Source organism: Cyanistes caeruleus, chromosome 4 (genome assembly GCF_971803275.1).
Source record: "Cyanistes caeruleus chromosome 4, bCyaCae1.hap1.1, whole genome shotgun sequence".
In the NCBI taxonomy this organism is placed as follows: domain Eukaryota; kingdom Metazoa; phylum Chordata; class Aves; order Passeriformes; family Paridae; genus Cyanistes; species Cyanistes caeruleus.
Window position 1 is genome coordinate 44,337,042 of NC_141704.1, and position 27,144 is coordinate 44,364,185.

Here is a 27,144-nt window from a genome sequence, read left to right on the forward strand (position 1 = left end):
TTAATGGAAACTACTCTTTTTTATGTGCATTTGCCAAATATTTTTTTTCCAAAACACACCATAAGGGAAGCCTTAAGGCTTCTGCATACCAACCCTTTCCACAGTTATGCTACAAATGTTGGAAAACAGAAAGAATCAAGAATTTTTAAAAACACATTCAGAACTCCAACATGGTAATAAAAAAAACCATATCTGCACAATAAATATGTAGTAACAAATAGCCGTAAAGGTTATTATTCACTATGAAAGGATAAAACAGCTTGTTTGATCAACAGCACTTCAAGAAAAAAAGTAAAATTACTTCATTTTTGATTGATAGCAGTTAGATTATCTATTGAATTAATAATTTCATACAGCCAGTGTGAAGAATGTACATTAATATACACTTCAGATTTTATCACTTTTCAAAATGCTCTGTACAGTGAAATGTGTAACTTTCAGTATCTGCATGAAACCACTTTTTGCCAAAAATATCTAAAGATCTCGAGTGTCCCATAGAGCAGTCATGTGAGTTCCTCAGGACTTTCCCCTTTTTTATGTTGGTTGCTTTTGTAATTATTGCTGAGACACACCTGACATGAAAGCAATCATTGAAATCAATTTGAGGAACAATGTAAGCTACCTGTCCACATTTCAGATAGCAAAAAGTGGGCAAGAGGCAAGATGGATCTCATCAAAGTCATCTTTTCTTTTTTAATTCATATTTTGGCTTCTTTCTAAAAAGAAGCTGTTATTTACTCATTAGCACCTTTAAACTAGAAAGGTGTTTGTTAAATATTTTTAAATAATTTTTCAAATGATTTCTTTCATTGGGAAAAAAAATAATTTAATTCAATAACTGCTAGGAAAAGAAGTATTGGTAAGTCCATCACAGAGAATTTACATCAGTGTAGGTTTATATATGCCCATCTATTTGTGGAAAACTTGTTTTCACATGTAGTAATTTTTATTTGGAGGGGAAGTATTATTTTATGCTAATTTCTTTATATTACTTCACAACAGTGATGAATGAAAAAAAAAAAAGAAAAATTAGTACTGATCAAAAATTGTATTTCTGTTTGTTTCTTAGTTCCAGGGTTCCTTGTTTTGCTAGATTCTCATAATACTAGATGCATTTGTAGTAGAAGACAGAAACTTTTCATATAGGAGAAAATTTTTAGCAGGCACCTTTTTTTATCCTTACAGACTTAAATAAAAAATGTATGTATAGAAGAAATCATACTTCCTCATGCAATACAGAAGTTTATAGCAACAAACATCAAACTTCTCTGTATGTTGAAGCAAACAGAAAAAAATCTTGCTTTCAGTTTACAGATAAGAAATAAGAAAGATGGCATCAGTCTTGGTCTAGTAATTTTTTACATAGAAATATTTTACATCTGAAACCTAGCTATAAACAGAAATTTCATCACAGAATTAAATTATTTTAATCTCCTAGATTAAAGGTCTAAGGCACACTGATGGAGTTGAAATTTTTTTACACCAGCCTTAGATATCACTGCACAATAAATGGAGGATCTGGGACATGGAATAATTGCCTTTCTTCTTAATGAAGCACGTTTTAACATAGAAAAATAGAAGAGGAGAGAAAGTGTAGAAGGTCCATGAGATCTTAGGGAGTTACAATGGAAAGCTTAATAAAAGATTCGTCACCTCTTTGCCTACATGTGCAATCACTGTCATTCAAATAGTAAGAAACCTGCTTTATCCAGGCTTTTTTGGACAAACCCCTGCAATAGTCATGATGTAAAAGTAACCCAGTAATATTTTTTTTGTTATTTAAAATCCACCATGGTTAAATTATAAAATCAGGAAATGTTTCAGTTCTTTCACTAAATTAAAACCAAAAAACAGTAACCAAAGGTATTTACAGCAAGCCGGTTAAGCTCTTAATTCCCCTGATTAAAGCTGAGAAGAATAACAAGATATTATTGCCTCCCATGCAGTATTAAATATCCTTCATAAAGCAGAAATTCTGCTTTGGAAAATGTTGAGAATGGTCAGACTCTTCTAGGACCCCACAATAATTTCCTAGATTACATGTTAATAGTATACATCACAGGGAAAGCTTCAAAGACATTAATTTTCAGCAGCAGAGAATATAAAAGCATTTCACTTTATAATGCCCCAGCCAAACACATGTATCTTAATTTTTGCATCAAATGAGGTAATTAAAATGCTATTAGTAACACTTTCCTCCAAAACATATTTTTAAAATATTTCTAGTAGATAAATATCTCTATCAGGCTGAAGTGTAGAAGCTTTGTCAAATGAAGAAGAAATATGTTTATTAGACACATGAAAGTGTAATTTATATATCAATGGACTTCAGAACCAGAATCTCTATATAATAGTCTGATACATTTAATCCAATTTAGACCATTGATTTACCACATTCGAGAAATACAGTTGTTCAGTAAGTTCACAAAACCGTTTTAAACAAGGATGTAAAAAATGGAACAAGTACTAAACCAAACAAAGCAATAGACACAACTCTTAATGAAGATCTGCAGTTGACTTTAATTTCCCCAATAAAATATACATTGTGAATACTCTTTCCATTTAAACAGATATTTGTGTTTCAAGCTCATTCTTCTAGAGTGGCCTTTGAGCAACTACCTTCTGAAAATATGTTTTCAGATGCAGTCTGAAAGCAGTGTAATTCAGCAATTACTGGATTCTGAGGGGTGCTTTGCTTTCTTAAAACTAAATAAAAAACTGGCTCCTTGAAAGAAACAACTGGATTAAGGAAGGCTTTTTTTTCTTCCATTTAAAAAGACATTCAAATAGAATTAGGCCTTCAAAAACCAGAATGTGTGGAGATAAAAAGAGTTTATAACAACTGAAAGTATTGGTTGTGCCTTTTCTCCATAGGTTTTGTTAATTATTGGAAATTGTTCATTTACATGTGGAACTGGGTATGCAAAAAAACCATGAAAATAACCAATATACTAACCTCATGGAGTGCTAGTAGCCTCTTATTGTGCAATGGGAAGAAAAATCAATAATAAAGTAAAAGAAAGGCTTAAAATTAATTTAAATTGGGAATGTTCTCTGCCCTTGCTCTAACTCTACTCCCAAGAAATGTGGGCTTACCACCAAAAAACACATTGAAAACACTGTAAACAGCTTAATTTTTTTTTTTTTTTCAAATGGCCCAATTTTTATACAAAATTTTGTCTTTTTTGAATGGAAAAATAAAAGAAAAAATAACTTTTTAACCTACCTTGACTGCATATCTTGGTGTGTTTTGGACTGGCTGATTTCAGCTGGAGTTGAAGGGACTTGCTGTTGTAGCTCCACCAAAGACTGGTAGTATTGTTGCTGATGATGTTGCTGCTGTTTGTACCGAGACAAACTGAAAAACAGTCCTAAAATGGCTTTCAAATTTCCATTCCTTATTTCTATTAAAAAAACAGAAAAAGAGAAGAGGAAGTGAAAACACTTTGGTTTTAGACTTCAGATATTTAAAACTCAAAATATGTGTGTACATACCTATAGCTATACATGTTTATGTCTTATATCTCTTCATTTACCTGTAATATCAGAGACATTTTGTGTGTCATTGATAGTTTATTTTTTATTATAATTTTTGGTTCTTTATGTGTCAGTGCTGCAATAAGCACCTATCTCTACAATGCCTTCATGATGAGTCATTTGCATGATCACAAACAAGAGTATATCCATACATAAGTAAGGTCTATAATCTGAAATGAATGCTCCTGTCCCAACAAAGTACAAATATTTTAATTAAGGAAAAGCTCATTCAGAGAAATCTGAATTCTTTCTGTTCTTAAATATACATCTCTTCAAATCTTATGACTTTAAATTACTCTTTTTGCTTCTGGGGTGAATTTTGGGGCACATTGGTAATTAACAGTAAATTCTAGAAAAATCAGAGACTCTGTGATAATGGCTCTTGTCAGTGAGCACACATCCATTCATACAGATGTGCAGGAAACATGAGAGAAGAAAATAAATGGAAGGTTGTTTTTAAAAAAGATGTCTGTAATGCTCATGATTACATCTTTGAACTTTCAAATGACATGATTTTATAGCTCTCTATTTCATAGTGCTATTACTGATAATGAAGACAAGCTTTGACTAGGCTAAATAGCTCCATGAATGCAATTCTGGTGAATAAACATCATGGTAGCATGCCTATGTCTCCCATTACTTTTTTAGCTTTTGTCCAGCCTGAGATGTAGATTTTACAAGGATGCTGTTATTCTTTGCTGATAAAGGATCTCAGTGTCAAAAATGAAACCTCAGAAGGCTTTAATGAACTTATCTGCAGCATGTAGATCTGTTCATAACCTCACTATTATTTTTCTTTGGCACTGACCACCTTGTGAAAGGTTTTTATTAGACCTGTAGACTTGCAGCCTGACATACAATGCCACAACCTTCCTGCCTACCCTGCAAATCAAAATACTGAGCTGTGTGTGCTACACAGCTTTCCTAGGCAAATTTTCAAGTTGAATTTATACAAAAATTACTGTCATTTTCATGTCTCTTAAACCATATTGATTTTCTTTCAATAGGTTTCAGGTGAAATGTTAGTACACATAGTAAGGCCAGCAAACACTGGAGCTTTTGTGCTCACAGCCTGTCCTTCAAAGGCAAACCCAGTCCTGGACACTGGAATATACTTTTCAAAATGTAGATTTGTTCTAAGCAGCCATACTTATTCATCTTCTCTGTGAAGATGCTGCAAGATCTTTTATCAGCAGTGAGACCATGAGAGATATGCAGAACTTTCCCAAAACGAGTAAACATTTTTGGGAACTATGACTTTTGCAGTCATGTTGGTTTCAAGGAAGATCATTGTCCAGGAATACAGAAAATTTGTATTTAAAATTTTCCTAAAAACACCCCAAAAACCTACATGACTATCCATTTTAAGTGGCTCTCATTTGAGAAGACTGTCAGTACATGGCACCAGTTTATTTATTCTTATCATTTTGGATCACTTAATGTTCAGAAGAAGAATCATTTGTTAAATCCCACCGAAAATTTTTTTAATTTTAAAATTTTGCTCTTTTCATGTTAATATTTTTTTACCATTTTAGAGAAGGATGCTATCAGTAACTTTTTCTTTCCTACTTTTAATAGAGTTAAAATTAAAAGATTTCTCACAAGCAAAAAAACCAGAAACTTCTAATGTGTACTAAACATACACTCGGAAAACTAGGGTATTGTTTTTCTTCATAGCAACTGGATAACTATTTATCAACTGGGCTGTCAAGCAGAGATTTGGGAGTCAAGATTTGAAAATTACTTTTTTTTAGACCTCTTAGCTCAATTGTCAAAATGAGGTCATAAACTGGTTGTGAAATCTTCAAAACTCATTAAGCTTATGGTTTATTGTTCCACAACCTTTCTGGTCATTAATAAATGACCCAGTAGAAACAAGGCACATTTACCAAAGCTTATTACGAGCAACTCAATTTCTTTTCCCCCTAAAAAATGGTAATAATCAGGATTATACATAATAAAAAAAGAATATTTAAGGAAATCACACCTCTGCAGTACTTTGAAGAACACCATGAAGATAGTAATGGATTCACTCCAGATTCATGACCAACCACATAAAATAATGTTTTTTTAATCTTACTTCAGCACTAAATGTTAAAATTCAGTTTTGAAGAATAAGGAGCATTTTAAATCATAGTTCTTGCATTTAGTCCAATGTAGTAGTATTGCTTTTAGTAGTATATAAATTTAAGGCTACACAATTGAAGCTTATATCCTATTAAAATTATTTTCCAAAGCAAAACAAAGGTAGGAATAAAGGCATTACAGAATGGGCACAGATTCTAAAAGGTACAGAAAATGTGTCATGTACCATGTCAAGTTATTAAAGAATTATGAGTATCTACATAAAATAAATCTATGCTATTCACACATTTAATTCATACTTTATATAAAAGTAAAAATAGGCTGCTCTAGAAATTCTGGTTCTAAATAGCTTTGAGTTGAATGACAGCACACAAAATTACAGCGTTCTCTTGCAACAACATATATACAAGTACACACAAAAGTTCTCTTAAACTGATTAAGGAGCTTCTCACAATTTGACAAGCAAGGTGAATAGTTAGTAGATATCATGTCTGTGTTACATGTTTAAAATCCTAGATAGGTTCAGATGGTGAAAGATAGTAATTCTGAGTTAGTTTAAAAATCAAACAGTGGTTAGCATTCCAAAATTTTTCTCCATCAATCTTCTATAATTCAACTATTTGAACTGACTATTTGATACTTCAACTATTCCAGAAATTATAATCTCTGGAAAAAAAATTTTCTTCCAGGTATTATTTGTGCTACAAGCAAAATAAAAATAGGGGGCTGCATCTCTGAAGGACCTGTTACCTTCAGGCGTCAGAGGTCAAAAGGATTTTGAAGGTGCGCAGTACCTTGCAGAACTGCTTAATTTGCTACAGGACAAAGACATATACATTTTATTAATTCACTTGCCTCTTACATGAACAAGGCAATATTACATAATAATTAAGAGAACTGGTATTTTTAATGTTTTTTGTTTTGTTTTTGTTTTTTTATATTTATTAATTTAGTTGCAACAACGTTAGGCAATCATTTAGGGTGACTAATGCAGCAGAATAACTGAAGCAGCAAAACCATTCACTATTTCACTTCACAGAAGACATCAAAGGAATACTATAATTTTCAGACTCATCTGGACAGCATTACTACTAATAATAAATTTGCTGAAACAAATAGGCTTCCCTGGCTTTATTTAACTGAGCAAGATTCTTATGTTTTTGTTTGCTTGTTGCTGTTTTGAATCAAACATATGAACAAGCTAAAAAAAAAAGTATGCTTCTGTGTCTATCTAATATTGTGGAGGTAGCATGAAAAGATTAATACCATTGAAAAAATATTGTTTTAAAACATTGTCTCAAGCTTCACAAACATTGCATTTCTTGGTTCAGTTTCAAGGGAAAATTAAAACTCACTTGTTATCACTAATCTATATTTGCATGCTGTCCAAGACAGCTGGAGCTTGGTATTTAGGTGTGACTTGTGTTAAGAAATTTAGCTTTCAGAAGAAAATCTTGTTATTTGTTCTGATTATTTGTTTCTCTTACCTTCTGCAGAAAGACCTTGGACGTTTACGCCTCTGGCTGCCAGAAAGCTAAGGCAGACATCAACATTCTCAATCTGCAACATGAATAGAAATAACAAGCAGCATAAGACTATTTGAAAAAACATAGAAATGCTGGGAGAGGGGAAGAAAAAAAAAACAAAAAACAACTGCCCAGGAATGAATACTTTACATTCATTGCATACTACTACAGCTCTTTACCAAAGTTTAGCAAAAATGATTACAGCTAATTGGGGAATCGAGATAAAGCCTTCATTGTCCGCTTTGGTGCTTAAAAACAATTCACAAATGCCCAATCCAGAATGGCATGCTGGCAACTCAGCAACCCACCTAGTTAACATAAAACTGGATTTTGTATGCTACAAACAAGCAGCAGTGAAAGCACCCATAGAGAACTAGACACTGAGTATATGTCTGGAGATGTGAGCGGCTGAGTTTACTAAAAAATGTAAGCAAAAACCTCTAACAGTGTAAGCAAAGGTACTGTCTTGGGGTGATGTAGGACTCTGTGAAAATATCACTCTCATTACTGGTTTCTTCTCTAATTTCTTTCCTTCAAATCTTACAATAAATAAAATTAATTTATTTATTGTTTATGCTCCTCAGAAGAGTTCTTGCTTAGTAAAGAACATGGTGCTGCAAGCAAGAACTCTCAGTGATTTAGAATAAATCTACAGTTACCACAGAGAGCTTTAGGTACAAAAATGTAGCCAAACTATAGAGCAATAAAAGGATAAAACTTCTGCCTCTAAAATGCATAAGATTAGACTGCTTTCATGTGTCTGTTCCTAACAGATGAGGGAGATGTTCCAAAAGACTCTTGAGTCACCACCCTCAGCTGATTATCCCAGTCCTTCCAGGACCTCTAAAGGAATAATCAGGTATAAATGTAAAAATTACTATCTTAATCTATAAATATGCTGCTATAAAAACAGAAAAAAATTGAATAGAGAGGTTTTCTGTTTCAAGTGGCTTCAACAGGTTTGATTTTTAAGTACTTTCTTAGGTTGATGCACTGATTTCAAGGCAACTGGGACCACAAAAATAAAATGAAATTTTAACAATGTATTTTAAATACCTATGATCATTGGAGAACATTAAAAATAAAGCAAAGAATATTCAACACTAAAAACACAAAGCTGTATTATCTCAAGTCCATACAGTTATTTTATTTGAATGTTTACACATTTTACAATGTCTCATGCCAATGCTTTTCAACCATCAAAACATAAGGGGTAAATTCACTCTTTGAATGAAAACTACTTGATCCTTGGCAGTATCTTTTCTCACCTAGGAAGATATTTGACTGCTGACCTCTTTCTATATTGGAGTTCTGCCACTGTTCTCTGGAAACGGTAGTAGATAAAAGGATATAAATATTCTCTCTACTGCTGACCCTAGAAATATATATCATGAGTCTACAGACTGTCTTGATCCATGGATATAAATGTATAAATTTATAAACACCTTTAAAATATTTAGATATGCTCTTCAAGGACAATAAAGGTCAATACACTACTAAATATATTTTTAGAAGTGTTTTTCAAACCTTGATTTCAAGACCATGCTAACATTTACAGTGAATGGTAAACAATCTCTTTACTGAATCAATTACAGAAGAAAACCAAAACTCAACGTCTGCAGCTAAAGTAGTGAAATTTACTAAAAAAATGGGGTCTACCATAAAGATTTCATAAATCAGTTTGGTGGGTGTCACAATTTTCACAGTTTTCAATGTGGAATAACCATCCTAAAATCAATGGGCTTACTCTAGCTCTGGCCCAGCACAGTAACTGTGGTAACCCAGGCATTAACTGTCATTTTCTTAAATGTCTGTATAGTTTTACACCATGAAAAAAAACCCAAATTAACTAGGTAATTTTGTTAAGCCATAGAGACATGACACAACTAAATCAGTCACAAGCTGGCTGCAGCTAAAATAGGAAGATCTGATTCTTCTTCCTCACCTCCTCTTCCTCCCAGGTGTGAGGACCCTGCTGCTGCTGGGCTTCAGCACCTCTCTGAGCACACCAGGAGCTGGCTCCACGCAAGAGAACTCACCCAGCAAAAAGGCAAAGGGATTTCAGTCATTCCAGTCTCCCGTGCAGCCAGATAAGCACTGGAGCCAGCAGAGGGGAGGGCGTGTCCCAGCCTGGGGAAAGCCTGGTTTGGGAGAGGAAAGGGGAGCTGGGAAGGAGGGACAAGGCAGATGGTGCCACTCCTTGTGGCAGTGGCAAGGCACTGGGCTGGCTCAGCACTGACCTCTAACTAAAACCCTGCATCAGCTGAGAAAATAGTGCACATGAAGAGAATATTTCTACTCAACCTTTAAACAATGCCAACTAAGTAAGAAAAACTCTTTGAACAGAAATTTTTCTGCTCAGAAGAACTGAAAAGTAATGAAGATTTGTTGGGCTATTAGCTGTATAACTCATTGTGTCTTTGGACTTTCAAATCAACCATAATGCAGTATCATTTACTTCAAAGATGGGAAATTCTGCTATATAAATTAGTACTGAAAGTCAAAGGGAGGGGAAAAAAAGAGAAAAAAAAGAAAGAAAAATCAGTACAATACATCACCCATCTCCAAATAACTGGAACAATATTTCTTAACACATATTCTAGTTTAATCAAGTAATTTTTGATAATGAACATGCCCCCTCTGCAGTAGTTCAGGAGACCTAGTTCATGGGAGAATATTTAAGGCCTGATGTGAAAACATCTCAATATCCATCTGCAATACTGAATATCTAGTAAATAATAAGCCTGATACCTAAACCTTCACATGCATACATTTAGTGAAAAATATCCTACAGAAATAGCACTGGTTACTTTACATGTCTACTTTTACAGCATGTGTCTTTGAAGTCATGTCTCTTAAACTCTCAATAATAACTCTCAAATAAAAACTCTCAAAATAATCATTACCCTAACACCAATGACTCAGTATGCTGCAGAACTACAAAGCAAATTCTGTCTGGCTTCAGAGTTCACCAACAGAAGTGTAACAGAAGCCCTGAGTCCAAAGTCACCCTTTTGGTAGGAGTGTATGAAGCAATAGCAGTGGCCAACTTTCAGACAATAGACTGGGGTTGCACTGTTAGCCTTATAATAAAGTCTTGTTTTGACTTGTGACTTGAGCAAGTTTGGTGTGGCAACTCACAGGCCCATAATACCCTGAAAATGTCAGGAAACAACTCTAGCAGTCAGTTTTCTGATAATAACTGCAGTTACTATACAACTCTCAGAAACTCTTTGGGGATTCAATGAGACATGCATTAATACATTTTTGGGTTATTTTCATTTTCTTTCCACTCCCGTCTAGAAAATGTTAGGCTTAAAATTGTCCCATTTTGAAGCTCTCAGTGTGTCTCTAAATACTGCTTTAATTACCTACTTCTTCCCCTGGAAAACTACAGTTATTCTTTGAACTCAAACCCAAGCAGCCCCAAACACTTTTTCTTCAAACTCACTCACAGATGAGAGTAATTTTGTAATTACAAAAGTTCCAAGAGATTTCAAGCAGCTTCCATTCCTTAGTACTGTTTCAATCAAGAGTGGTATGAATTCCTGAAGTCCATGTTTATATAAGTAGTTATTCACTGGGGTAAACTCCTCCTAGATCTGACACTGTATGTATAGAATTCAGTTGCTCATATATCAGTGGCTGAAGATTTTGTGGTGTAACACATCATAGACACCAGACAAATTTTGTACCTTACATACGACCACAATCCTGTAGTGAATTTTGCTTGCAGAAAGAACTAGTTTATAGCAAAGATTATGTTTATCATTATAGTGAGTTGTGTCATGAGAATTACAAGGTATTGTAGCAGAAGATATTCCTCATTACAGTACAGAATTCTGGATATACAGATTGACTCCAAATCTTACATATTGCAATAGAGAAGAGTCTCAAATTTCCAAATTTGCTTCTACAGGTACATGTTGCTGGCAAGATCAGACTGTTGCTGTGGATAAAGTTCTCCACTGCCGTCAATCCCTGATTTTTATTTTTTTCCAAGGCTCTTATTTTATATTAAAGATTCAAAAGAGTGGAATAAATGCAGCATAGTGAATAGCAGAACTTCAACATTAAAAACCTTAACAACTATAAATAGGGTAAGTAAATAATATAATAAACATTCATTGCCATTTAGATATTTGCCACTTAGATATTCAATTAACCATGTTAAAAGTCAATCAACACTACATGAAATTGCTTTTCAGAGGAAACAAAAACCTAATTCTGAAACCTAATCACTTCCTTATCAAAACTCAAGGATATTATGTCAAATTCTGAAGTGTAGCTCCAGCTACATTGTAGGTAAAGATACATTTGGCTAAGATGATGATAATTTAGGAATTAGTTTGTTGGCATCATCAGGTAGATAACATCATTTGATATTTTTTTATTTAATCCTAATGGGTTATGCTTGCAATAAATTAACCTTTCTTCATAAATCTGATCCTTTTGATAGTATTCATACAGATAGCATGATGAAAAAAGCACCTGGAATACTTATCACCATAAATATTAGTGATCTCCAATGTATTTTTACACTGACATTTAAGGGGATACAGTTCCTATGATGATGAATAAATAAACAGAAATGTCACAGTTCTGATATTAATGGATTAGGTGGCATGCAGAGAAGATACATTGGAAATATGTTGACACATATGATATTGCATAGCTGTGGGTATCCTGCTTTTGACTGAAAGTTATCTGAAATTTATTGACAGAAATAAATCACTAAATCAGACTGGGGGACTTGCATGTCTTGCATGATAAACAGGAGTACTTCATACCCAGCTGACTTACGAGAAGAGCTCATTTGTGGCATGTACTCACCAGTGACTCAACGCATAGAATATGTCTATTTATTTCTATTATTTTTGATGCTGCCAAGATTAGTTTCCATCTTCTTTGTCTGAATGACACTTTCTTCGCTTCCAAAAATAAATTTAATTGTGGCATGCTCAGAAGACATATAATTATGACTAACACAGCATTATGTTCCTCTGTGTGCATAAGAAGCTCAAAAAAAACTTGCTTTGACTAACTCCCTTTTAGTAATTTTATGACAATATAGTTTACAAGAACATGTAGACACACTAGTCAGTAACTAGTTAGTTACTGTTCACCTACTCTGAGCTGGATTCTTCCTGAAGAATGGGACACCTTTATAAAAATGACAACCTATTATAACCACACTGATTTTCTATACACATATGCTCTTAAATACTCTCCTTTGATAGCAAAAGTAGAACATTAATTTCTGTTAGCACTTCATTCATGCTATCTTCCACAGTTCCATGTGTGTGTTTTGACATTCTGATTTGGGACCCAATTCCCAGATAAAATTTGGCAAAGGATATCCCCTGTAAAAGTTCCATAATGTTGTTGATGGTTGATTAAGGACATCCATGGAAACAGTATTCCACAGAAATTCAGAGAATCACATACATACTCACTTTCCAGAGAACAGGAACTCCACAAAACTCTTCAGTATTTGGTGCTTTTTCAATTGTAAATAATAAATAGTGTTTCTTTGAGATTGGTATGGTATGAGATAGTGTGTGTCACAATAATTGTATTTCAAACACACTTTACCAGCATGTTTCTTCCTAAATGTCCTTATTAACCTGATTTGAGAGGCATGATTTGAATTTTCCTCTTGCATAGATATTCATCACTAACACAATTTGTGGAGGATTTAAATGAATGCAGAATTAGAAAATATATTTTTGTTGCTACACACATCCTTCTCTTTCAAGTTCTGTAGCACTAGAACAATCAATATCAAATAAAATGCAGGCCTCACAGGTGGCAACCTGGACGCTAAATATTTACAATTCACATGTTGCTTAAAATTATTAAAATTTAAAGAATGTAAAAGCAGGTACTATTTGTCTCAGTTCAACAGGAATCAGTCATGTACGGAGACACATGAGCTTTTTCTGGCTGCTTACTCAGTAGGTGAAGTGCCAGTGATCAATTGCAGGCTCTAGAAAGATCAGAGGTTCAGGCAAGCAACCAAGATGTCTTCATGAGTAAATAAAATAATTTTTGATGCACATTAGTTGGGAAGAGAACTAAACTTTCCATATAGATTTAGCTATGAAGAATGCTCTGGGAGACACTGAAAAGTATTTCAAGGTGGAAATGGCCTAAACTCTGATTTTCCCATGCCTAATAGCAGTAAGAGAATTGGTTATATACACTCTCACAAATACATGGTTAATCCTCATACACACACTACATAAACAGACTATTCTTTGGGAAAACATATAAACTTTCACAACCTGCTACACTCATAGGTGTTCTCAGAGATTTAAAAGGACAAGATTATTTCACTTTCTGTTCTTAAATGACTCATCCATTGCACATATTGTGACCTGTTGACAACTCACTTGTCGCGTGGGAAACACCCAGATTTTTTGTTTGCTTTGTAATTTTATTCCTTCTGGGTTTTCTTCCCAGCTGGTTTCACTAGCTTGTATTTATGTTCTGCCAGTCCTTAAAACAAAGAGCTTTACCTTTAGTTACAAGACAGAGAAATAGAAATAGAAAATATTTGCTGTTTTAGAGTGCTATGTTTTTCTCCTCAGTTTTATCATTCAGATTATTTAACAAAACTAGGCTTGATAAACCAGGCTTCATAAACTAGGCAGGTGGACATTTAGCTTTTTTCACTATTTACAAATGGCCATATTTCAAATACTTCCTTCACCAAAAAATAAACATCAAACAAGTCAAGACCTTGCTCCATTTCAGTGATAATGCAACACACTGCTCACTGCTTATGAGCATGTCTGCTTTATACATATCTATATGCACTATGATTTTCTAAGGCTGAGGATTAGGTGAAGAAATTAATTTTGAATAGCTGACTTACACTAAAGAGGTCCAGCCAAAGAGGTCAAAAGCACCATCTAGATTAAAATTGGTATGCCAAAATGGATTACCCAATCCAATGTTCTTATCTTCCTGCCTATCTATTCTTCAAATGCTGAACATTCAACACTGTTTGTGAGTCCAGGTAATTCTTAAATGATCACTTAAACAATATTCAGTAGTGACAGTTCCTTGTCCTTCACTATAAGACAGATGTTCAGCTTACCTGAAATTCTGTCCGTATCTTTACAAAAATGTGCAACCGGTAAAAAAATTAAGATATAAAAAAATCCTAATGCCTTCATAATTGTACATGTCCTGTGGGATAAAATTTATCTAATCCATAAAAAGTAAGCAACTATGATTTATTTGTTATAACATGGTAAGATTCATTTAAATTATTTGTAAAAGTACCAATCAATAACGTCAAACAATATAAGAAGCATCTTCTATGTCACATGTTCCATTCCATTTACCACTGTTGTTGATTTACCTGCTTTCTGCAAAAAGTTGTCATTAAATTTTTACTTGCAAAGCTGTCATACTGTTTTCACTACACTGTACTGTTGTATATTATCCATAATAGCAGATTCCTAGGTACTGTAAAAGGGAGGATCCTTTTCTAAATTTAAGAGTAGAGTTTCAAATGGGAACAATGTGAAATAGATTCATATGGGCTCATTTTGCAAGCATTATAATTGAACTATCACAAGCAAGCTGGCTATTATAAATAGATCTATAGATCTAGATAGATATATAGTGCATATATATATAGTGCAGTTTAAACTAGTTTAAACACAAGTGACAGAAAGAGATCTGCTTTCTTGTCTCTTGAATATTCAAAATTGTATGTCTTTGTTAACTTATAAATGTGTTCAGAATAAATTAATTACAGATTTTAAAATTTGAGCAAGATTGTCTAAAAGTTGTATATGTCCATAAAGTTTCCTTGTGAGGAAAGTGTATAAAGTATTACTGTGCAATAAAAATATTTTTTTTTTACCAATACTACAAAATAAGGACACTTTGAAGAGCAGAGAATACACACAAATTCTTCCAAATCTGAAAGCAAATGCAATGGGAAGAAATGTGGCCCAGAGTAACGCAAAACTTATAATGCCTCTTGTGAGGAAGCTGTTTCACATTTTCAGTTTCTGTGGAAGATGCTCGTATGGTAGGCTGCATGTTACACAGTTCCCTTGGCCACAGACTGCTGAGACTGAGTGAAATTTGCCATGAATTCTCAGTTTCCCTTGTAGAAATGCAGAAATTTGTTGAAAGCAAAAATTAGGAGGTAAACAAGCTCTCAAAAATCATGTTATTTATTTTCTGGTAACTTATTTCTCATAAGCTCCTGCCATGGCAGCTTATTGGAATAACTTTTTGTGACTACACTGGAAGGTAATGTCAATTTTCCATGGGTGGCGTAAATTAGAAAACCCACCCAAATAAAACAGGTGTTAAACAGTCCTGCTGGGAGATGTTTCGTGCATTCTGCTGACTTGCTGTTGCACGTGGCCTAGATTTAGGCACATTCCATATTTCTATCAAAATTATGACATATTTTAGGGAGTTAAGCAGAATATACTGACATGCAGACACATTCGGCTTAATTCTACTGTAGAAAATTCCTCATTATTTGCAACAGAATAATTTAAGAAGCATTTAATAAAAATATCTATCAGTGAACCATGTAGCCTCATTCCAGAAAACTGTTCCAAACAAAGCATTGACTTTGCAATAAGAGATCATACATGCAAATTAAAAACTGATTTACTGGAGGCATTTGGGGAGAATTTTACCTTAGAGAATAATAACTACTGGTATGTAGAAGGCCTCCCAGGCAAAAATTTTTAGGAAATTATGCTGGAGTTATTTAATTATTAGTTATTTTTTGAGGGAAAAATGACAATCTTATTTAAAACTGAAATAGCTTCCACTTCCTTTTCCAACAGATATTAAGGAACATGCACATCAAATTCTTCCAACATGCAGTCCAAACACGAAATATGACCAGTAAACCCAGAAATGTGAAAACAAATTAACTTCTCAAGTACTTGGAGAATTCAACAGACATATGTACTGACCTGCTGATAAAAGAATGCATTAGGTCACTACTGAGGTCAAAGCATGAGCTGGGGTGTGTATTGTTTTTAAGAAAATGGTACAGTGGGAATTGGATCCCTTCTGGCATGAATTACTGTCAGTCCTGTCAGGAACACAAAATAGACAATTGGTGTTGCAAATTTTTCACCTAACCCCTCACTTGGTGCTTGGAAACCTTAGAGTGAATGTGAGATAATTTCTGTAATGGCAAATACAGAATGTGTTTTGTTTCTGTCTGTACACATCATCAAATTAAGGAAAAATTTAGTAATTCTAAATAAAAACCAATTCTATTCATAATTTTTAGATGGCCAAACAGATCATTATAAACATCTGCTGGTCATTTTCATAAAAAACCAAAAAACGCTCTATCCACAAACACAAAGACCTTCCACCACATAAGAGAAGAATGTAAAACTTTGATCATCTGTATAAAGAGATGTGATATGAGCTTGCTTCTCCACTTTTTTACTCACTCTTTCTGTTTCTTTTTATGTCTGCATTTGCTCTCCCCATTTTTATACAGTAGTCCATGCAACAGACATTGTAAAGCACAAAATGCAGTAATGGTAATTTCTGAAATGCTTTTTAACTACTATAACAGAAATTGTGAGTAAGAAAGTTTGGATTTTTGATTGGAATACAGTGCTGGGTTTGAACTCAGAAAACCATGGATGTGTTTCAATATGTTGCACGAATTTCTTAGAAAGCCAAATATGGCTGCACAGCAGAAAAGGTAAAAAGAAAAATTATCTTCCAGTGTCTGCAAGTAACTTGCTACTTCAAAACACTCATCTCAACAGGCCTGAGGCCACCAGCACCATGAAAGAACCTTATACATGCACTAAGAACACCAAATTGAAGATAAATACTACCCTGGGAGGACCTTTTTTTAAGGTAACGATAAAAAGAACTCTATTTAAACACATCTTTTCTTAAAGCAATGCTCTACTCTACTGAGGCTTTTTTACAATCTTTTTTTTTAATTATGCAACACTTCTGAGTCAGCAAGGTACCAGTATCTAAATATTTATGGAACTTGGCAACTTCTGAAAACTGGAGGGCAATATGAAAAAACACGCTTCTTTAAAACAGAGGAGGTTCTCTCCATTAGGTCAAAAGAGAGTCTACAACAGAGTCTTCATTTATTAGATTTAATTAAACCTTTGAAAGACTTCCAGTTCTCTCCTTCACCACTACTTAGTGCATAGCAACTTCATTCAGCTCACTCAAAAAAGCAGCTTTTAGAAATAAGGGCAGTACAACCAGTGACGGAATGAATCCTTTAAAAAATAAGTAAACAAGTAAACTACGAGGCATTTCATCTCTTGAACTTGGAACTGGAATCCATCCAGATGCACTGTGTGCTTCTGAACCCTCCCTCTTGACTACACTAGAAGTCATAATGCTACAGCTTGTGCAGGAGAGACACTAACACTTTGCTCCTATCCATCTGGCCTTTTGAATTCATAAATATTCTAAGTTTTTTTTTAAATTAGATCTATTTTTCATATTACCCTGGGAATAGTTATAGAACTTATAGAACATACAGTATTTGTAGAACATTGAGCTCACCAAAAGAAAAGTGATAAAAAATGCTTGTTATTAACAACCTCTAAAAGTACAGCCCAGAGTTTTCTGTAGGACTAAGGTTATGTGGCTGGTCCTCCAGCTGGAACTTAAAGTCCTTGAGAATATATGCATGAGACCGTGTAAGTTACTAGTTTTCCTCTATGTTTAGTTTTCTTATTACTTACTCAAATTGATCTAAGCCCTAAAGAAAAAGACAAAAAACCTAATAGTGAATTGACATCACGGGTTATTAAAACCATTCAGGTTAAAACAGACATCTTCAAAACTCACAGGGATAATAAAAGAGACTCTCATTCAGGCTTTCACTTTTGTTAGTGTACCTGAGCATTGCTTTGCAAACCATGTTTAGCACGATATACATAGGAATATGAGGCCATGCTGTATATGTTTTCATGCCATACTTCTAAACAGCTTTAATGCTAGCCTGTCTCTTCCCTTTACTCACAGCTATGTGAGAAAGAATTTTCCACATTTTCATGAGATCTCGTGTCTAGATTCTTGGTCAGGGACAGTAAAAGCACCTGGAACCACAGGAGGCAGTGGGGTATCTGCCTGTAAGCTCAACAGGATCAGATTTTTTTTCTTGAATTCTCGGCAAAATGCTATAAAAGAAATAGAAGTGCTCAGGCCTATAAAATGAAGCCTTAACAAGCACTTAGGGCTTGTTGACAAGTCACTTCCAATTGCAGCCAATGAAGTGTAAAGTGTACAAGGAAACATTTTTTTAAATAGTTATCCAAGTGTTTTAAAGTTCCAAAACACTGCCAGTATTACGTGAAAAAAATAAGCACTTTAGAGGGCCTTTGGAGGGGAACATATCTTCAAATACATTAATTCATACGATGCAGCAATCTAAATCTTTCAAAACTGTTTATGGCAAGAAATCCAAATAGAAGCTTTATATATACAAGAACTGTGAAAACACCCTTGCACATATGTTTACCCTGGAGTGTTACTGCTGATCTGCCCGTGAGCTAAGTAAGAGCTCTTACCAAAAGAAAAACAACAAACACCTAATTTAGAGTTGTTATTAGGAGGAATTACCGAGAAAATTTGTGTGACAGGCAAAACAACTCACAGGGCTGGATGCTGGTTAGTTAGTTATGGGTACAGCTAGAATACAGAAGACTATAACTATCTAACTCCATGAACTACTAGTTATTAAAAAAAAAACATATGAACTATTACATGCAAACAGGTCTCAGTTCTTAAATGTGGAAACCACGGGACAAAGAAAATTCTTGTTGTGATCTTTTTCCCCTAGAGGAAGAAGCCATTTGTACATTCCCATTGTAATTTCAAAGAAATGCTGAAGAATCAAGAGGTATGAATAATCCAAACAAGGTTCTAATTAGCTGCAAATACAAGCCTAAACAAAATATAAACTAATTGTTATAGAATTAAAGACTGCCAAAAGTTACAAGCTAAAATAGAAATATATTTCTCTTTCAGGAAGACTGTTCATATTCACCTTTCAGAACTTTGCAGTTCTGGTTTTGGTCCGGACGCCACTTGAAAGTCACTAGGAACTGCATAGGTAAACAAATGCTTTAAGCCCGTATAAACTACCAAAAAGGCAAAAAATATTTCTGATCAGCTTGTGAGATTGAATACAACCAAGTCCCAACAAGAAAAAATAGTATCTTGAACAGACACTGAAAATGAACCCTGCCCAGACTAATACGTATCCAGACACTGGGCCAACTTAAAATAAGTTCAACTCTAAATAAGTATACCTCTGATTTATGTTATGTGGTCATCTGTTGATCATATGGTCAGCAGACTTCTCAGACTGGGAGTGTTTTAAAATAATTCCTGCACATTAGAAAGCTGCCAAAGAGTTTACTATATTTATATTTATACTATTTATTTCTGCTGAAACAAAAATGGTTGTACTGTACTCTATTTATGTCTTAAGTGTCAATTCTTAGTGGATTTAAACAGACAAGTTACATAAAAAATAAAATGAGAAGATTGTGTTATTATTTTAATTAACTTGATCAAAAGCCTTTACATGAAAAGGGATTATTTAATGCTTTTGAAATAAGCAGCCTTTGTGATAACTTGCTTGTTCTACAGTTAATTTAAGCCAATTTACCCATCTGTACCTTAGTAGCATTGCCTATAATAGGGTCACCAGCTGTAACAAGGTTTATATTTAGAATTAACATCAGTATTTAACTCCAGTTCAAAGTTTGTCAAAACCTTTGCTAACACAGAATTTCAGGTTCCTCACGCTATCTGATGCCACTTCAGAGTGGTCAGGTCCATGGGCTCTTGACTGCAGGAGAAGGCTGGCAGAGCAGTTATTCCATGACTACTCTCAATCTGGTCCCATGCTGTGGACAGACATCGTGAAGAACACGAGACATTTTCTGACAAATACAGCATGTTTCATTTTGACATTTCATGGAATATATGGTGATTACAACACAAGTGCATAAATATATACTGAAAGAGCAAGCAAAGAAGTGCATTCTAACTCCCTAACACTTTAGATGTTGGAGTAACAGGAGGAGAATGAAGGAAAAAAAAATGCCAGGGTCAATTGTTCTTTTTAAGTCACCCCTGACATTGCTGTTGTCAGAGAGGGAATATTGACCTGATGGACCACTGCTGTGTGCTAGTCACGTGTGCCAACAACAGCACATTGGGGAGAGGCTGTAAGGGGAAGGGATTTACAGCAGGGTTCAAAGAGGAGTTTGTTCTCGGAATATAATTAAGGGTATATAAAAGCACAAGTGGGTTAGTGTGCATAAAAGCCAATGGACTCCAAAATGGTGAGTATGTAAAAGGCACTGTAAAATCAAGCAGATTTGGCATTCTTTCCATGAAACAGGCTCACACTAAGCTGCAGCAGATGTAGGCGGCTTCTGTTCCAGCAAAGATCAAGGGCAAAGTGAAAAAATACATCTGGACCGATCACAGTAGTTTTAATACACACCTACTTTCATTCTTTCTCTTCCTTTTCTAACATTGTAATTGTATTATATTCTGGAAGTAATGCAATACTGTCAAAAAACTTGAACTTTTTGAGTAAGAAAATTTTTGATATTTTACTTTCTAACAGAAGAGCAGGGAGAGGTTGTCAAGACTTTCTAATACACATCATAATTTCAAAGGCAGTAAGACAGGATAGCTTTTGTTGCCACATTAGTCTGTAATTAACAACTAGATTGCTAGGACATTCTGTGTTACTTTATTAGCCTCATGTCTTGCAGTCTCTTTGCTGTAAGACCAAACTTTTAAATACCAGGTGTGTACAGTGGTTAAAAGATGACTGAGTGACCAATACTGTCACGTAGGCATAATGTGCCACACAATACCTCCAAAACCATGATCATTTGTTGGATAGTGTTCATTTTAATTTTAAACATATGTATGTGGTTAAAATTACAGAAAGGGTGTCTTCTTCCTTCCTTTCTGCAGCTAAACTCACAATGCAAACCCCATTCCACCCTAACACTGCTAGTTTCTTTAATTACAACTTGTTGCTTTCTGGCACCCTCTGCTGCTTTACACATTACACCACAGACAGCATTTTATGGACAGTTGCACAGTTCCTGTAGCTCCATTAAAACATCTTCCCAGAAGTTGCATTTCCCAGCCCAACCAAGTAAAAGCTGATGATACTCATACTTGGTGTGTGCCCTCATATATTGTTTGCAGACTTTAATGCCTAATTCTAAAAATCTGGACTCATCCTAAGGAACAGAGATATTAGTTCTGGCAAATCTGTAGAAGAGCAGCTCTCTCGTGCACTCACAGCTGTCCAGATAATACAAAAATTCCAAGCCTTTGAAAGCTCCCACAAACTTAGATTCACAAATGAGAGTTAGAGTGGCTTAAATACCTTTGGAAGTGAATAAAATCTTTGAGAGTTCAATCAGAGCTGCACAAGGTACTTTACAGAGATGTGAGGCCATGTTTGTGAGCCATGCACTCAAACACACTGTCACATTGTTTCTCAAGACTTAGATGTTGCTGAAGCTTCAGAATTCTCCATTGTGAGGAGAGACAGCAGCAGATTATTTTAGGAGGAAGGATGAGTGAAAGGCCTGGGTACTTCATCTCAGTGTTAAGAAATGTTCTTTTGGGAAAAGCCTACCTCTCTGAGGAAACTTGAGGCTCCACAGACACAGAGCAATAACCTTCTCTAAATAACATACAGCACTCAAAATTACAAAAGTCTAAGCAGAAGTGGGAGTGGTTAGAAAATATTTAAATAGAAGTCCTCAACTATAACTGTAAGAGAACTGGCATTTTGCCACAGTTCCAAAATAATCAGACATTTGAAAAAATCTAAAAAGCTGACAAAATCTCAACATTAGCAGAAAGCCTTGTTTGGTTATACTGTAAAATAAAACCAGTTCAGATACATTGTTTATTTTCTTGTTCAGCTTAAATATGCATTTTTGCTGTTCAGCTAAATATCACGCACTTTCTTCTCTATTTTTAAATCCAGCAAACATTCTAGACATTCCTGGTATTTATAACATACTCTCCCTATAGAAGATGATAAAAATACACCATCATGAAGCAGACATGTTTACTGTAATCTGCTGCTGCTATCTGGGAAAAATCTGTAATGTCTTATAACAACAGGTGCTTTCTGGAATGTATGTCATAGTCAATTTGTGTGTGTGTATTTTAACTGCATGTTTATGTTAAGAGTTTTCAGTGTATTGCTATTAATGGAGGTTTCAAGGCCATTTATTCCTCACCTCTTTGTCTAAGCATAAACATTGCTAATATATATTTGTTTTAATCCAAAACTCCAGGGAATGTTTACATGACATTTTTGAGGGAAAGAAAAAAAAAGAAACCCACCATAAAAAAAAAAACAGCTAAAAATTGAAGAGCATGGAAAGCTAACTACAGATGGGTGAAATGGAGAGACAGTAAACTGCAACTCTTCAAGCATACTGCAGCATTTAATCTCTGAATGTCCTCTCAATACAGTCTGAGTCAAGTTTCTGATCGATTTACATTCCTGACAAACACAGCTGAGGGATGGGTAGAAGAGAGAGATGGGTGAGATGGCCAAATCTCAGGGACATGAGTGGCATATTCCTGACAGAGATTGAGGGGTGGTGGGTTTCAAGGAGCTGCAGGGAGGACAGGGAGAAGGAAGGCAGTGATTGAGGGAAAACAGTTGACTTTAAGGAACAAGAAGATTTTTTAGTGTTTGGAAGACTTGGTCTAGAGAAACGAAATGTACAATACCCTAATTCCAGTCTAACCAAGCAAACCCAACCATAACCTAATGACTCAGTAGATTTCGTGGAGACTGTGTAAGTATTCATCACAATATGTGTACTTTTCATTACATTATTATTTCATTAACATCTAGATGAGTTATTCTCATATGATTCTACACAGTAATAACACCAGAGATTTGTAAGTGTAAACAAAAAGACTAATAGTGCATGATTTATACTTCATGAATAATGTACTTCTAGCCTAGTAAAATAACACTCAGGATGTGTTCCTGCAGCATTTTCTTTTATGGCTTCAGTCAGTCAAATGTGAGTGACTCAGGGGAGTATGTATCTCAGTGTCTGATACCACAGTGAGTAACTCTAAGCTATTCTGTGAAGAGAGGTTGTTATAAATCTTGTGATCCTTTTAGTGTTCTCAAATGTAATGTACTAAATATAAGGAGAACTGCTTGTTTCACTGCAGAATAAAGAGGTCTCACAAAAAGTCAAACTAGAATCACACCATATCAAAAAAAAGATGATTTTGTTGCCATTTCCTCCCCTTCCTTTCTAAGACAGTTACATTCTTAGGCAGGATGAATGAAATGTTCTATTCTTTATTCTCTACTAATCTCACACTTGCAGCAGTTCTTCCAACCCTTCCTCAGTTTCCTTGTTCTCTCAGAGTAAAAATATGCTTGGTCTACCACAAAAAGGCAACTGTTACTCTGTCTGTCCAGCTGTCATCCCATCTGCATTGTCTCTTAAATCTCTTGAGTTCCTGGAAATTTTAGGGTTTGTTTACAAAAGCACTTGGAATTCCTCCTCTTCCTGTTCTATGCTAAACCAGCTTGCCTCTCATCTTACTCAAACTGGCTGTGTTAATAACATTAATAAACTCTTATCAGCAAAACTTGAAACAAGAATTCAAACATCTACATCCCTGAGATTCAACCATCGTTAACACCTTTAACTTTGCCCTTACAGAAATTGTTCTATTTCCTTTCTTTGGTCTCTTTATTCATATAGTCACAATTATTCCCAAAATGCATTCTTATATAGACCCTCATTATTCCCTTTATCTTTTTTCTTTTGAGATTACACTTATCTCTAGTCTTGATACACTCATTTTCGTTTTTATTCTAGTCATTATATCAAGTTAATTTCATCTATGAACAAAAAACAATAAACTTAAATATCTACACTAATGAAGATGTTACTTCCTGTAACTGTCCTTGCATTATCTCTTTACATATTGTCACTGTAGATATAACTACATGCATTGCTTTTTACCAGACAATTTTTAAATTTCTGTGACACAGAAAACTATATAAAAAAAGGAATGAGCCTCCTTCAAGTCATATGCAAGTTTATAAAATGTCTTTGTTGATGTCTAAAACAAAGAAGGAAACTCCAATACTGAAGTTCAGCTTCTAAAATATTGTCCTGCACTCATCATTCATGATTCAAGAGTTTGAAATATGGGAGACTTCAATGACAATTGGTTTCAGCATTCACTGAATGCCAAACAAATAACAAATGCTCTGAAACCGTCTTGTACATTGTATACTGAACAGTGGATTGTGTCTGGATGTGTCAAATGTGCAAGAAATTCTTCCCTCAAACAGCTGAGGACAGTCACCAGGGAAGGACGTGGGAATGGGATTAGTTCCTAAAAAGATCACACCCTGAACCTACCTAGGAAATGAGAGGACTTGTCAAAGAAAGCATTTTCAGAAGGCTAGTTAGGACATGCTCCTGTCTATGACAGTATTGGGCCCTTGGGTTCTGGGAATCCCAGAAAGGTTAAAAGTTTAATGTAAATCACCTACCTAGTGAAGAAACCCACAGAGCACAGCTAGTTGAGGAAAAAAATATACTTGAAAGTGCCATCAGAAATGGGAAACCTGAATATGTATCAGGCTGAGGAGTGTCATTTCCCTCACAGAAAAGTATCTGCATATATCCTTTCATAATGGAGCTCTATCAGCCTTGTCTGCTCTTCCACCTAGAGCTGCCAGTGTCGCAAGGTAAGAGAGACCAGAATGTGAAAAGAAGTGCTTGCTACCAGTGTAGCTCTAATGTGTATTTAACTCACAGTTCCCCCCAAAAAATAATTGCACGAGACTTAATTCTGCCAAACCACAAGAGCTAGATTCAGAAATGTGTAATTAACAGGTAAGTAAATCCTTGTGGGGCAGGACACCAAAGAACATAAGCTGTGCATGACCACAACCCAATTTTCCCAGGGAATGGGGATCATGATGTTTCTGCCACGACTAAAAAAGTCCAAGGAAGAAATGCAGTTCATGGGAGCTTGCAAACTTTTGGGGCAAGCTCATTTACATTGAGGGAAAAATGTCCTCATGAAATTCCCAGACAGACAAAAACCTGGCTTGAGGCTGCACAAAAGTGTGGACAATATGGGGGTTGTACAGATGTCAGAAGGGGTCCTGTATCTGTCACTGCAGGAAGAAACTGGCCCACATATTAAAGGAGCTGGGGTTAGTTTTCAAAACTCAGATTGAATTCCCAGTTTCCCAAGGGACCATATTTCTTCACACAGCCAAATTTCTGTATTTTTTCCAATCTGTCACACCTGTGTCACATCTGTGTGGAAGGCTCACCTGAAGCTGCTCCAAAGCACCTGGAGCTGCTCCAAAGCACAGAAAGCATATCTTGAATCCATATAGCCAATCTCACCAACAACTAGCAAAGACAGGAGATTCTTACACAGTTCAAAACTGGATGCACTTGACAGTGAACATAGGGATGACATTTTCAGACTTCCCTTTCCTCAAAGACCTACACACAACCATACCACACATATTTTCACATGGAATTCATGAACCTTAGCAGAACCTTCAATGCTGACTTTATATACAATTATCCTGTTTTTCACAAACAAGTTTTAGACACAAAATATCGTGCTTATTTTCTCATCCTTAGATATTGGATACATATCCATTGCTGGACATGTATGGATGTGCTACTCCACAGTGTCTGCCCAGCATGTCCATGTCAGAGAAAGTCTGAAGGACACAGGGCACTTTAACAACTTTAGCGGTTGTTCTTTCCACTCATTTTTCCCATCCACAGGCTGACTCTATGTTAGGAAGAGATGTGCATGCACCCCATCCTCTTGCAACCTTGTCCTCCTCCAGAGAAAAACCCAAGCATACAAGCAGAGATGGAGCCATCATGGGCTTCTGTGGGACTACAGGAACTCTACAGAGCACTTCTAGCTCAATAAATTACAAAGTAATGTCTAGCAGTACATACACGGTAACTTTGTCTTTCACACACTTGTTTAACTTTCTCTCTCATAGAAAAAGCTCCCTGGTTAAAGTAGAGACTGATCCACCTACTCCACCTTCCTCTTGTTAATGTACACAACTTTTCTTCAGTCTCCTACAGTAAAGCAATATTTTTGGCATTCTTCTGCCTTCTATACAAAACATTTTATTATTATTATTATTTTTATTATTTTATGCCTTTTTAAAGGCATTATTAATGAAATCAAGTACTATGTTGTAGAAATTATCTTATTAGTTCAAAACACAGTCGCACCAATTCCCACATATGAGATACAATGCTGCTCACCCAAAATGGGTGCTAACTCTGATAAATAAAGTTTTTTTAATAAAGATTCCTACCAATTTGGCAATGCTCTACAGCTTATTCTCCACTCCCTGATTTCCAGGAAAAATAAGACCTGTATTTTCAGTGAACTCAGCTTTCTCTGTGGGTCTGCAACATATCTGTATTCTAAATCACAAAAAATACCTTTGATGAATACCTTTGGTTTTATAAACATGTAGAAAATTGTGGCAAAGATCAGACTGACAAAATAAGAAATAGTCTTCATGAAGTGCATGCAACACTAAGAGACTCTTTAAAAAGGAAGGTCTCTCCAGCACTATCATAACTATGAGAAAACCCCTGCTACCAGAAAAAATTAAGGATGTTTTTGTACCTAGATGGGTACTGGCAGAGACAGTTCTTGTGGGAAGCAGCAAGAGATAATTCTAAATAAAAACACCTACTAAGGCACATTAATCTCTGAAGGATAAATCAACTTGCAGTGTAATAAACTAAAAATTTTTGCCAACTTTGAATTTATTTTACAATTTGTGCTGCTGACAGCACTGTGAACTGTGTGAGTTTTGTAAGTCACTACGAACAAAACTGCAAATGTCACCATTAAAGGATTTTCA

At 35.1% G+C, this 27,144-nt stretch overlaps 1 protein-coding gene across 13 annotated transcripts in view; it reads right to left on the reverse strand.

Moving 5' to 3' along the window:
• NAV3 (neuron navigator 3) overlaps positions 1–27,144 on the reverse strand; it is a 504,955-nt gene that overhangs the window by 148,761 nt on the left and 329,050 nt on the right. For all 13 annotated transcript variants that reach the window (XM_086884225.1, XM_086884227.1, XM_086884224.1 and 10 more), the window contains 2 exons: positions 7,110–7,182; positions 3,227–3,404 (listed from right to left, as the gene is read on the reverse strand). In XM_086884225.1, coding sequence (XP_086740351.1) covers positions 3,227–3,404; positions 7,110–7,182 — 251 coding nt within the window. The remainder of the gene's footprint in view (positions 1–3,226; positions 3,405–7,109; positions 7,183–27,144) is intronic.